The sequence below is a fragment of the Eptatretus burgeri genome, chromosome 8, assembly GCF_056783735.1.
Source record: "Eptatretus burgeri isolate ZD-2024b chromosome 8, Ebu_testis_v1, whole genome shotgun sequence".
NCBI lineage: Eukaryota > Metazoa > Chordata > Myxini > Myxiniformes > Myxinidae > Eptatretus > Eptatretus burgeri.
Window position 1 is genome coordinate 64,594,481 of NC_140968.1, and position 14,848 is coordinate 64,609,328.

The window sequence follows — 14,848 nt, forward strand, 5'->3', positions numbered from 1 at the left end:
GGTCTCTTATTTTTTCCAGAGCTGTAGATGCCAAAGAGAGAGTTCAGTGCAGGGCTACTGGATTGATTCCGGGCTTAGCTCGACTCAGCTATGAGGAGCGACTGAAGCAGACAGGGCTTTATACACTAGAAAGGAGGCGGTTATAAGGAGATATGATGGAGATGTTTTAGATAATAAAAAGTATAGATAAAATAAGTGCAGATGAATTATTCAACAGAGTAAACAGTGATAGGACCAGGGGCCATAGCCTGAGAGTGAAGAAGAGGAGAGTTAACACGGTAGCAAGGCAGGGAACTTTTACTCAGAGAGTAGTTAATGCATGGAATGGCCTCTTTGGAAAGGTTGTGGCAGCAGAAAAAGTAGATAAGTTTAAATTTGAATTAGATGGGTACCTGGAAGTTATGGAGATAGAGGGGTATAGGGATGTTGATAGGACTTTTCAGTAGTTTGAGCATTGATGGGTGATTGTGTGTGGAGTGCTGTTGGTTTGGGGACTTGTCAAGGGGGGTTGCGTGGTTGATGTGTGTTTTTAAACAAGCCCATGCCCCCTCTCTTGAGGGGAAGAAAATAAAAAAGAAAATAAAATAAAGAAATACAAAAACCACAACCCCCCCTCCCCGCCAAAAACAACAACAAACTAACAAAAAATATTATTTCATTAATTAAAAACTTTTTTGGGATTTTCTTCCTTGGATCTTGTGTAGATGGGTTGGTGTGGTGTTCACACAGGTATGATGGGCTGAATGGCCTCCACCTGTGTTGGATTTCCTTGTTTCCTTGTCTACTATGGAAAAAGCAAGCCATTTTTGACCATGCAATCTTCTCAAGAAAGACATACATCTACCTTTCCCTTATCGATTTCACCATATGTTCCAGGGTGGACAGAAAGAGGCAGACAAGCAACAACCAGCCAAAAATAAAACATGATTTGATGAGGTAATCAGTCTTTGGAAGGAAGATCTTGAAAGGACAAACTCAGAGGTAATTCCCCAGAGGAGAGAAAAGGGTTCAAACAAGATATCGGCCAAGCACTAATGTGTGTGTGTGTGTGTGTGTGTGTGTGTGTGTGTGTGTGTGTGTGTGTGTGTGTGTGTGTGTGTGTGTGTGTGTGTGTGTGTGTGTGTGTGTGTGTGTGTGTGTGTGTGTGTGTGTGTGTGTGTGTGTGTGCACGTTGTTCATAAAGCATAACATTTTCTCTCTAAATTTTTTCATTTTCTCTTTTTCAATAAATTTTCCCTCTCTCTTCTGTTCCATCCTCCCTCTCCCCCCTCCTAATATAGTGCAGCACCTTCTTCCCACACCTCTCTCTCTCTCCCGCCTTCCTCCTCCCTGTCTCTCTCTCTCTCTCTCTTGGCTCTGGATGCATGTGGACAATGGTAATGTCCAGACAGTGGTTATATCTGCACGTATCCATACGGTTGTCATCTTCACACATATCCGGATGGTGGTTATTTCCAGATGTATCCGGATGGTGGTTATGACTTGACAGTGGTTATCTCCAAATGTGTCTGGACGTTGGTTATGTCCAGGCGGTGTATGTCTCTGTACGTGTCTGGCGATGTTTATTTCCGGGTGGTATTTATATTGTTACGAATTCGCGCCCACCGGCGTGCGAACGGCCACGTGACTCGAATCGCGGCACGTCGCCCACCGAACGGACAATTCAGTCATGACCCTCTCGGACCAACGCCGGGAGCTAGTCACGGGTGGGGGTTTAACCTCACCACGATCGTGCCAATTGCCCACCCGCGCAGGATAGGGTCGCTCGCCAAATTCGATCTACCTAAGTACCTGCGCGAATGGTCGATCGGGCGATCGCACCACGCCACAGGCCGACTCCGGACACGAACCGCTTAAGCGGTCCATTCCGTGCTACAGTGATAACCGAGCGGTGTTATCGTCGGACTCGACGGTTCCGATTAATTATCGGGCGTATTAAGCCCACTCAGAACCCTTTACGTGAAGCAAGATGGAGGGTCAATTAAAAGGAAGGAGACGAAGTGAAACGGGAAAACAGTTCAACACAATGCACATTTATTCCACGGCACACGGAAAGCACGTATGTACAGCCACAATAATAAAAATGCACATATAAAGCGAAAGCAAGAGTTAAGCCGAATGCGCGTACACATGGCAACACTTATACAGTTCTACTTTACAGACGGCGCCAACACACATTTACTCAAAAGCAAAGGAAAGAAGCCACCCTCATAGACAAGGGGGCAGACGGGGCCCGTGGGCCTTTATGGCGTGGGACTTGGCAGACGGAACGAGTCCCACGAGACCGTTGCAGGTTACCTGCACCCTCACGGTGCGATGGTGGGCGAGCTCTCTCCGGCGCTCCTTGTACGAACACGCAGGTCCGCGCGACACAGCTGGCAGAGCGGCGCCTCCAGTCCGCGTCCCCTCTACGACGTCCGGACTCTCCACGGACTGCAAGCTCCAACGAGCGGGTCGCTCTACGGGCCGCTTCTCCAAGACCCAGATGGGCAGAAGACCATGAACCGCTGACTGACACTGACACTCTCACCGACCGCCCTGACATGACCTCTTCTGACCTGACTTTCTTCTCAGCGGCGCCTCCATGCGCCCTTTTATTTCCCCAGCACCCCGTCCCTCCCTTCGTGGAACGCGGGGGGGGGGGGTGGGGGGACATTCCACCAGAGAAATCGGGGTGGGAGTTGAGTTCCAACCGTCATTCTTGTTTACCAGGGAAATCGGGGTGGGAGTTGTTGTTGTTCCCCTTTTGTGTTCGTGGAGATGTTGACGGTTGCTGGCGGAGTGGTGAGGATGGCGTGGTTGTTGAGAGGTAGGTGTGGTTGTGGTTGTTGGGAAGCAGCATGTGGTTAGTGGTTGTTGTGTGATGGCGGTTGAGATGTGGTTGGTTCAAAATAAAGATAGAACAGAAAAACGCCTAACTCAAAGTGTCGCAGCCCGAATGAATCACATAAAATCCCTCTAGACAACGGATTTGGGGCTAACTACACATGTACTTTGAGATATCTCACCTACGGGTCCTTCATGGTGTAATGCGAATTTCCACAGCCATAACAATATTATCACTGGTAGAAAATGGTTTTCAGACATTATATTGTTTTCTTCTTCACTGTAGCATTTTGATGAGACAGTGTAGATATTGAATCATAATTAACGCTTCACCACACGCCTGCCTTCCCTTCCCCTCACCTCACGCTGCCTTCATTTCCTCCACCTCTCCTCCTCAGTCTCCTTTTCTCTTCACTCCCACACCCCTCCTCTTTATTTCGCCTCCCTCCTCTCTTCACTCTCCTCTTTCTCTCTCTCACCTCTCATTTTCTCCCCCCTCAGTATTCCCGCCAGTGAAGCGACGGGTGGTATTTGCTAGTTTGGAGTAATTGTTGTTTTCAACGTATGAACCATGATTGATTTGTCCAATATGGCTTTTAAACATTTGCATACAAGTTGCATTTCAATCATGAATCACAGATCCTTCACCATAATAGGAATGCTTTTCAATACGAATGAAAATAATTATACATTAGTGATAGTATGGGTTTTATTTATTCTCCTGATTACAGGTGTTGAAGTACATTGAAAAGCAGAACAACAGGGTGAGAAGAGTAGGATAGGAAATGAGAGTCCAAAGCCACCTTGTGCGAGGAGGGCTATAGATCTCGGGGAATGCTCCCAGACCCATACCTTTAAGAGATGAATGTAGGCGTCTTGAGGCAATGAAGGTCTGACTTGTACCACCGAGATTTCTATTTAGACATTGGTATTTTCCTAAGTATACCCAGGCGTCTTGCAACAATAGAGGTCTGACTTGTACCACTGAAACATTCAATTAGAGCTATCCGAGTTAGTAACATATTGAAGCAATGGAAGACACAAGGCATGACATTGCTATGAAATTCAATCTTGCAGCCCGATTAATAATAATGAAGCTAAAGAAACTAGAGAAAGCAAAGCCAACACTTTGCTTTCGCAAAGCAAAAAAGGAACTCAAAGCCATCCACCTGAGGTATATCCTACGCACCACTCATCTCCATCTCCAAGCTGTCACCGGAGAAAGAGGATGACTAATCATTCAGGATGAGTTGCATCAAATTATTGCCTCCGAAAATTTTCTCGGCGAACTCGACTACCTTGTCTGGCAAGTTCAGGTAGAGTTGGGACTCAGCGACCACCACCAATTGGAAGGGGCTATGCTCCTCGACCAATACACCAGGCATGACAATGATTGTCGCTAAAACCGTCAAGCACTCCATCATGACCGTCGGAGGGAAGTACAACATTTGTTTGGACTGTCATGTCGAGATGTCGGTTTAAGCCGAAACTTCAGATCTGACCTGCGCAGAGTGCAGAAAGGTCCGAGAGTTGATAGGAACCGTCTTCGATAGAGCACAGTTATACTACCAGGAGGGCATACTGTAAAATCGGGCTCATTCAACCCAAATCACCACTTTCAGTTCTGGATGGACCACATTTTAGCCCGAGAGCCAGAGGAGGAGCTCGGAGATAAAGATGACCCCGATAATAGTTATGGAGAAAAACTCCTGGAGCAACTCCAGGAAATCATTCGGCGCGACAAGAAAAACTTCGCCAACTCACAGTTGATGACATCCGAGCAATGCTGGAAGAAATCTGGCGAACAGATCTGAATAAAAACTCCCCTCTTATTATGCAATGTCTCATGGGTATTGCCCCCCCCACCCCACAGCTTCCTGAATTGATCTGCCAATTGGCAAAGAATCTTTTGGCTGATGCCATCAAAATTTGGGACTGGGTCCAACCCACTGGCAGATGAAAGGCGTTATTACCCTAACATATTCAAGATCCTTGATGCAATTCTTCCCAAAGATGCTGGTCCGTCAACGGCTGCAGATCCCACAGAAGCAAAAGGAGCTCTGGCGGGTCCTCAACTACATACACATGCAAGGACAGGCTACCCTCAAAAAATGTGACAGGGAGTGGGGAAAAAAATTGTTTAGAGCTTCCTGAGATAGATGGACTGTCATTAACTGTGAAAAAGCCCAGCGGAACCAGGCAAAAGCCGAGGGAACTGGCCGCTTGAGGACTGAACATCATACACTGGTGGTTATTTGCTTTGCAAAGTTTGTTTTCTGTAATTCTTGGGCATTAAACAAACCCAAGATTTCTTCGCCATACAGATCATATAATTTATAAGTCCAGGGTACTGTGTCGAGCACATCAGCAATTTAAAATAACTCATTTATCCATCTCTTCGTACACCCCTTCTCAAAATGCGATTTCCATCGGTGTATTCATACATTATCTCCAACTCTAAACTTTGGTTTCCTCAGATTAATTTCTTGTTCATGTTCTAATTTTGCGAATGTTTCTGAGGGTTTCTATTTTGTTCCAGAGAGAACTGTGTCATTGTAAGCATCTATAACATCTTGTCTGATAGAAACCTATTTCTTATGTTCGAGGTGAGTAAAGCTTCTGTAAAATCCTAAAAAGTGCGATTAAAATACTGAATGACAACAGCCTTTCCTCCATAAAACGTAGTGTACAATGTAATACCATGGGCCTTCAGAAAATCCAAAAATATTCCATTATAGAACTCTGTTCCCTCATCAATCCCTAATTTATTTGGCTTCCTTTTACTTTTACTAAATATCCTGTTGAAGGCTAACATAAGAGTACTTCCCCTTTTGTTTTTCAAAGGAACAACCCACACATATGCTGTTGTTCGTCTTTCAGCTGCTCCCATTAGGGGTCGCCACAGCGGATCATCCGTTATGATCCACATACTGATTTGGCGCAGGTTTTACGCCGGATGCCCTTCTTGACGCAACCCTGGTCGCCTCTTACGACACAGGGATAAAGATTGGGTTTCCCCACGATTCTGGGCTGCCCTACACCTCTCATAGCGCGGCCCAGTGCAGAGCTCCCGTCCTCAAGCGATCCTCCAACCCAAGCCTCCGAGTAGCCGGATTACAGGTGCACGCCACGACGCCCGGTATTGAACAACCCACACATATCTACTCCTTAAATCAATAAAGGTTACAACATATTTATATCCCCTATCATTATTAAGTTCAATCAAGTCAGCAGACCAAATATCAGCTCAGGTTAAATTCCATCTGCCAATCTTTTGCCCAATCTATGCAAGTATCAACACTTTCCTGAATCTGATCACCACCCCCTCTGCTATCCACTTTACCTCAAAGCTTTGTGTCATCTGCAAATTTGGAATAACCTACTCTTTACCCTATTATCCAAATTGTTGATGTAAATAATTTATAGTAATGGTCCGAGTACTGATCCCTGAGGTACCGCTCTACTTACATCCTTCAAGCAAGACATCCTCCCACTCACAGCCACTCTTTGCTTCCTACTACTAAGCCAGTTTGCAATCCAATTAGCTACCTTACCAGGCACTTCACAAGCCCTCACTTTGGCTGACAACCTCCGATGTGGTACCTTATCAAATGCCTTCTTAACGTCTGGATATACTATGCCACTGCCTTTCCATCATCCACCCAATCAGACACTGCCTCATAGAACTCTATAAGATTTGTTAAACAGGAACTACCTTTGGTAAACCCATGCTGACTCCCTAAAATCTTTGGTAAACCCATGCTCACTATCTTCTAACTTGAGTTGAGCTTTGACATTTTGAGCTCAAAAATAGTTGCTTTCTCAGTTCAGTGATGCAATATGCAAATCCTGTTCAACTTTCAAGTTATAGGATATAAACTGATGATTTTTCAGTTGAAAAGTGATGATTTTAGATATTTGCCCTTGAGTTGACCTTTGAACTTTTGATCTCAAAAATAGTTGGTTTCCCAATTCAGTAATACACTATGCAAATCCTGGTCACCTTTCAAATCAATCGTATGAAAAATGACGACTTCAGAAAGTTTTCCTCAAAATCAATAGGCTTCTCAGTTGAGAGACTACCTCGACAACTTGGTAAAGTTTCATGACGATCGGTTTAGAATTGTGACCTGTCGGCAATTGACAAATCTTTTTCACAACGCCAATTACAGCAAATCATCTATCCTTCATGAATATGACGAAAATGTCAAATATATTGAAAGTATATTTTCTTTTTGCTGGCAATATTCTGGTCACCCTTATGTTTTACCAGTTGGCTGTGAATGCTCTTGTCCTACATGTAATGAATTTACAAGCTCATTGAGCTTTTTTGCCGTTGAAAAAAAAAAAGTCCTTTGTGGTTTTTTTTTTCAGCAACCTTGATCATCATGTATTTTTCATATCACTGACCTTTGTCATCTGAATGGGTCCAAGAGTATTAATACGAACTGCAAGCTCCATGTCTGATGGCTGGAAATGGAAGCCACTCTTCAAACTATCCATGGGATTGACACCAGCATTGTTGACAAGCAAATTCAAGCCCCCTTTTCCACAGAGTTCATCTGCCTTTTTTGCTGCAGTTTCAATGCTGCTCCAGTCTTCAACATCTTGATTAAAAATAAATGAACACAAAAAAGTCATCTATTAGTAAAAGTAGAAGTGTCCATCCATGTGCTGATCACGTTTTATTCTGAAGGGTCCCTGCTGTTGTAGAATAATAAAAATGGTACCGTTAGAAAGCTAATGTCATCAATTCACTTGGAAGGAAAGCTAATAATCTGCTTGGAACAAAAATTTGTGCCCATTTAATCATAATATAATAATTCTGTTTAAAAAATTTTAAAACCCCATCTTTCCATGAGGGAAGAGGAAGAAACAAGACTTGGAACTTTGAGGTAATGCTTCCAATGCTGCAATTGTAGGAACCCTTTAGAGTAACGTGACGGACACAGAAGGAGCATGCAAAATTATATATCATAACACTTCTTGAAGGAATAATAATAAAAAAAAGAGTATAAAAAGGTACATGTAAAGATCACAAACACACAACAACCACAGCCACAACGACAGCAGCAGCAGCAGCACACAATAACATCAACTATATGTTATAAAATATCCTTTGTCACATGTTTTCACTAAATTTTACATCCTCATTGAGACTCACAGATAGATATGCAACATGTTTCATTTCTGGCTTTGGGTGCCTTCATATGCAACGCTGGTTCGAGCAGTTCCTCCCTCCATCTGATCAAAGCTAAGTTTCCTGGATCGGATCCATTGTGTTTTACTGCCTTGTTATCATTCCTGTGTTGTCAGTTATGTTTTCATCCAACTTTCTGTGTCAAACCGTACCGAGTTGTGTTGAATTGTCAAATTTGTGTCCCTGTTAAGGTCCAGCTTACTTGCCCAGTCGGCATGTCCCTTCTGTCTCTGCTCTGAGCCCACGTGCTCCATTTTCACTTCGTTTCTCCTAAGTATTGTCATTTATGATCATTCAGTTTGATCCTTTTCCCCTCCTCTCTCCAAATATTTAAACAAAAACTCTTCCTCACTTCAAAAAACAAATAAACAAAAAACTGGCAAAAAATCCACAAACTCAATCTGCCATGCACAATTCCTTCCTCCTTCATTCTCTATCCCTTCCCTTTTTTCAATATCCCCAAACTGAATCTTCATTGAGTGAAACATTTCTTCCTTTAAATGCTCATAACAACATTAAAAAACCCTGTTTTAAAAAAGATGCATTTTAAAATGCCAGTGTCCTTACTGCTCCGTCAGGTATTGTGGATGCATTCTTCGTCTTCTTCTGCAACACAATCTCTTTCACAATGCATATTTCCCAAAACGTTTCGTTCATCTTCCCTCCTCTGGTCCTCTCATCCCAACAGCTCCACTTTCCTCCATGCCTTCAAAGGAAAACATTTTTACTGACTTACTAGGGGTAATAAATAATTTGGAGTAGCCTCAGTTGGAGTGGTGACCTGTCCAGGACTGTACTCAGGGCCAGACTATTTAGTGCCCTACACAAGGCCAGCTACATGCACCCCCAAAAAAATTGCCAACTTCGACTTGCTCCTTAGCTTGTTGTGCCTTTCGTCTGCGGTACTGGGCTCCAGAAGATCGTTTTTTATCAGCCATAGCTCACTGTAAAAAAGAAATAAAAAAGTAAACAGTATTACATAAAGAAAAAAAACAGTATTGAAAGAATAGAATAGATAAGAAAGAAGAATAGATCGATAAAGAAAGAAGCAGTATTGTTAGTGTTGAAAACAACTGGTTATGAACCAACAATGAATTATAAACTATTATGAACAATGAAATATTATATTTTCCTTTTATTATGTGTTTTCTTAAAACAACAATTTGCAAAAAAAACGTGACCCTTAAAGGTCAGTAATGCGCCCCTCTGAGGTCTGCGCCCGAGACGGCTGCCTCGTTGGCCTTATGGTAGCGCCGGCCCTGACTTTACTCCATACCTATGAAACTGCCTTGGCAGCCCTATGTGCTTTATGGCACAAAAAAGATAGTATTATTATTATTATATGTGCGTTTCCAAAATAGCCCATGACCGGATTTTTAAAGGAAATTCACTCGTGCTTAATGGCGAAGCCCCATACCTCGAATGAGCACCTACAGGTTTTTTTTTATGAATAAAAGGTTTATTACAATAGAGAGAGAGAGAAAGAGAGAGAGAGAGAGAGAGAGAGAGAGAGAGAGAGAGAGAGAGAGAGAGAGAGAGAGAGAGAGAGAGAGAGAGAGAGAGAGAGAGAGAGAGAGAGAGAGAGAGAGAGAGAGCGCAGGAGGGCTCTCTCAAAGACTAAAAGCTCAGAAGAGAAAACCGAGGTTAAAGATATGAAGTAAATCCACTGTTCGGAATCACTATTGATCTTATCTATCTCATCTTATTCATTCACATGGGAACATAGGACTGGCACGGCTCTATCTAATCTTATTCATTCACATGGGAACACGGGACAGACACAGCTCAATCTAATATTATTCATTCACATGGGACAAACACAGTTCTATCTAATCTTTTCCATTCACATGGGAACATGGGACAAACACAGTTCTATCTAATATTATCCATTCACATGGGAACATGGGACAAACACAGTTCTATCTAATATTATCCATTCACATGGGAACACGGGACAAACACAGCTCCAAATAAGCTTATCCATTCACATGGGGACACAGGACAGACACAGCTCAATCTAATATTATTCATTCACATGGGACAAACACAGTTCTATCTAATCTTTTCCATTCACATGGGAACATGGGACAAACACAGTTCTATCTAATATTATCCATTCACATGGGAACATGGGACAAACACAGTTCTATCTAATATTATCCATTCACATGGGAACACGGGACAAACACAGCTCCAAATAAGCTTATCCATTCACATGGGGACACAGGACAGACACAGCTCAATCTAATATTATTCATTCACATGGGACAAACACAGTTCTATCTAATCTTTTCCATTCACATGGGAACATGGGACAAACACAGTTCTATCTAATATTATCCATTCACCTGGGAACATGGGACAAACACAGTTCTATCTCATATTATCCATTCACATGGGAACATGGGACAAACACAGTTCTATCTAATATTATCCATTCACATGGGAACATGGGACAGACACGGCTCCATCTAATCTTTTCCATTCACATGGGAACATGGGACAAACACAGTTCTATCTAATATTATCCATTCACATGGGAACATGGGACAGACACGGCTCCATCTAATCTTTTCCATTCACATGGGAACATGGAACAAACACAGTTCTATCTAATATTATCCATTCACATGGGAACATGGGACAAACAGTTCTATCCAATATTATCCATTCACATGGGAACATGGGACAAACACAGTTCTATCTAATCTTTTCCATTCACATGGGAACATGGGACAAACACAGTTCTATCTAATATTATCCATTCACATGGGAACATGGGACAGACACAGCTCCATCTAATCTTATCCATTCACATGGGAACATGGGACAAACACAGTTCTATCTAATATTATCCATTCACATGGGAACATGGGACAAACACAGTTCTATCTAATATTATCCATTCACATGGGAACATGGGACAGACACGGCTCCATCTAATCTTTTCCATTCACATGGGAACATGGGACAAACACAGTTCTATCTAATATTATCCATTCAGATGGGAACATGGGACAGACACAGCTCCATTTAATCTTATCCATTCACATGGGAACATGGGACAAACACAGTTCTATCTAATATTATCCATTCACATGGGAACATGGGACAAACACAGTTCTATCTAATATTATCCATTCACATGGGAACATGGGACAGACATGGCTCCATCTAATCTTATCCATTCACATGGGAATATGGGACAAACACCGTTCTATGTAATCTTTTCCATTCACATGGGAACATGGGACAAACATGGCTCTATGTAATCTTTTCCATTCACATGTGAACATGGGACAGACACGGCTCTATCTAATCTTTTCCATTCACATGGGAACATGGGACAGACATGGCTCTCTCTGATCTTATCCATTCAAATGGGAACACGGGACAGACACGGCTCCATCTAATCTTATCCATTCACATGGGAACAGGCACAACACAAGGTTAATGAGGCAGATTAGAGAATGTAACCTGAGCCGTTCAACAGCAAGGATGAGGGAGTTGAGTGGACAGAGGAGGCAAATGTATATAACTTTTATGTCGCAGGTTGTGACCACAGTGCACTCATTCTTGTATAACTGTAAGAATTATTTAAGTGCTTATCCAACTTCCATGTGTGCAGCTCTGAAATTTACTTGTTCATTCTCACCCAGCTTGATGATTTCAATGTTGGGATACTGGTGTGCTAGATTCTGCAATTCCTGAAATGCAAGAGAGATAATCTGAAAGTCATAAATTCCAAGGCATGTGATGGTGCTGATTAGAGAAAAAATAAAGATCAACGTACATCAGGTTATTCCACTGACTTTTACTACAAACATTTTCATTAAATAATTTTAACATTCTAGCGTATTTAAAAATAATATAAACATATTATCAGCTGTGATATATATATATATATATATATATATATATATATATATATATATATATATATATATATATATATATATATATATATATATATATATAATAAACAACAAAGCTTCAGCTTTATATCAAAAAAACATATTGAAAAAGACATGGAAAATATCATGGAATGAAAAGGAAAATGTTAATGTAAAAAAGGAAAATGTTAATGTAAAAATGGAGTGAATATCTTTTGGGAATGTGTTGAGCCTTCAAAGACCAATTTGTCAAGGCTATGTTTTGTCCTACAACTCACTTCAAGGCCCAAACCCCAATTACCATACCTCACATGCAATGTATTCCTGAACTTGGACAAAATTAAATCGAAGGTTTCGGGAAGAGATTATAAAGGCTGGTTATAAAGGACGAGAGATTATAAAGACTGGTTATAAAGGACTAGAGATTATAAAGGCTGGTTATAAAGGACTAGAGATTATAAAGGCTGGTTATAAAGGACTAGAGATTATAAAGGCTGGTTATAAAGGACTAGAGATCATAAAGGCTGGTTATAAAGGACTAGAGATCATAAAGGACTAGATTCAGCCCAAGTTTTTTAAATGGTGTGTAATGTGCGAAAGCTCGTATTTCCTTTTCCAACAAACGCGCAACAGAATACCTGTTAGAAACGCATTGTCAGGGACAACATAATAGAGGTTTGTTTATGGTGTCTCAACCTCAGAAATGTCATACTCAAGATTCGACAATACTTTTGATTGAGTGAAAGCAGAATGCATGCCTGGTGTTGGCTTCATAGTTAGGGTGGTGGGCTTGGGATCTGAGGATACAGAGTTCAAATCCCATTCCGCTATTGAATGAATACCAGGTGGGGTTGACTCTGCCTGTCATCCTTCTGAAGTTGGCAAAATGAGTGCCAGTGTGCTGGTATCCTGTGTTAGAGTGGTGACCTGTCCAGTATTGTGCCTGATACTCAAGGAGACTGCTCAGGCAGCACCAATGCTCTGCACAGAGTATGGTCCCAATGGATGGATAGATGGATGGATGGATGGATGGATGGAAAACAGAATGTAAATGTGACAGGGAAGATAATTACATGAAACTTTAAACAAATTAATAGAAAAACTCAAACTTTTGCATTATAATACGTCGTAAGGTATTTTCCAATTCGTGCAATGAAGACTTTATATAATTTGATGCCTTCAGCTTTTAAACACAATTTAGGAAAGACTGGGTTGCAACCAGTTTATTACTGTTCTGGGGACAACACTGTGCAAGGTTTATACATTAGATACAACTCGAAAGACAGTGTTGGTAGCAGTCGGTCTTGCAAGCTGCTTTGTGAGCTGAGTGGTGAGTAACCAAGTGGTGCCTGTTATATGTAGTTGCATCAACAGAAAGAATAGGTTTCATAAATGGCAATAATTTAAATCAAGAAATAGCTCAATCTGTGTCTGTGTATATAGATATATATGTGAGGGGTGATTGAAACCATAAAAATATATGTGTGTGTGTGTATGTGTGTGTGTGTGTGTGTGTGTGTGTGTGTGTGTGTGTGTGTGTGTGTGTGTGTGTGTGTGTGAGTGTGTGTGTGTGTGTGTGTGTGTGTGTGTGTGTGTGTGTGTGTGTGTGTGTGTGTGTGTGTGTGTGTGTGTGTGTGTGTGTGTGTGTGTATACACACAGTAGACGAGGCGTAAGTCATCACCATCGGGACCGAGAAAAAAGTGACGACTTAGAAATGTGACGACTTACGCGTATGCGAACATTCATGATGACTGTGGGGTGAAGGATGAAGTCGCGCGTGGCCTGGACACATATGTGAGAGCCGGCTATTGTACCAAAAGGAAAACACAATCCTCGGGGCATAGGTGGGGGTGAGTTGGTGAGTTGGAAAGTGATCAAGCAAAGATGGAATTCATGAATAAGTTTATCAAAAGTAAAGATAATGAACAACTCTGTAAGACAACTCGTATACCATCGGTGATGGTATGGTGACAAATTACATGACACACAGTCATCGTGGTGATGATTACCACTTAATGCTCATGTGTAAGTGAGTGCGGTAATGTACAAAACAAGCCAATATAAAACCATGATCGGACTTCAACACTAAGCTCGATCGATCCTTTACTTCTTCGCGAAGTAATCCGTTATGTTTGACTGCCTCAAACTCTTGGACATCTGGTGCATGAGAAAGGATTCAAACCAGTCATTGTATTCCATGATGTTGGCTGGGCAATCCTCCACCGAAAGACAGTATCGGCCGAATCGGCCGAAACCGAATATTTGGCTGAGCAGACATTTGCCAAAACCAGATGATGAGCGCGTCATCGACATCTTCAAAGGACACACATTTCACACTTCCCACCGGCCTCACGATCTTCTCCACTTGTCCAAATATCTTGCCCTTATTCTTCAAGATATCGTTCAATGTCTGCCGTTTGATGTCCAACTTCTCAGCTATGTCTGTTTTCTTCATCAGTGGATTTGCCTCGCAAAACTGGATAATGTCGTATTTTTCTTGGTAGGTTTTAGTTGTAAGCTTACGCTTAGTCGCCATTGTCCTGCCTGCAGTGCGATCAACATGTGTACGCAGTTATAAATTGCCTATCACTGGCAGTGTAAACCAATGAGCGAGCATCACGATTCAATGAAATCGGGCTTCTCATGAGGCAGCAGTTCCGTGTGACGAGTTAGGAGTGGTAATTTACTTGAGTTTCCATTACGTGGGAATGGACAACATCTGACGACTTAGACGAAGTGACGACTTAGAGATGACGACTTACAGAGGGATGACCCTTTATTCAAAGGGATTTAACATGAGATAAATTCGGGACTTTTTGACGCTGCCGACTTAGGCAAAGTGACGAGTTATACGCTGCCGACTTACACCTAGTCTACTGTATGTGTATATATATATATATATATATATATATATATATATATATATAT

General features: G+C 41.9%; 1 protein-coding gene across 2 annotated transcripts in view; it reads right to left on the reverse strand.

The window, feature by feature from the left end:
• The window catches only part of LOC147021891 (uncharacterized), a 60,112-nt gene that overhangs the window by 24,149 nt on the left and 21,115 nt on the right, over positions 1-14,848 (reverse strand). For both annotated transcript variants that reach the window (XM_085892319.1, XM_085892318.1), the window contains exons 2-3: positions 11,682-11,733; positions 7,237-7,433 (exon numbers count right to left, since the gene is read on the reverse strand). In XM_085892319.1, the coding sequence (XP_085748445.1) occupies positions 7,237-7,433; positions 11,682-11,733 (249 nt within the window). The remainder of the gene's footprint in view (positions 1-7,236; positions 7,434-11,681; positions 11,734-14,848) is intronic.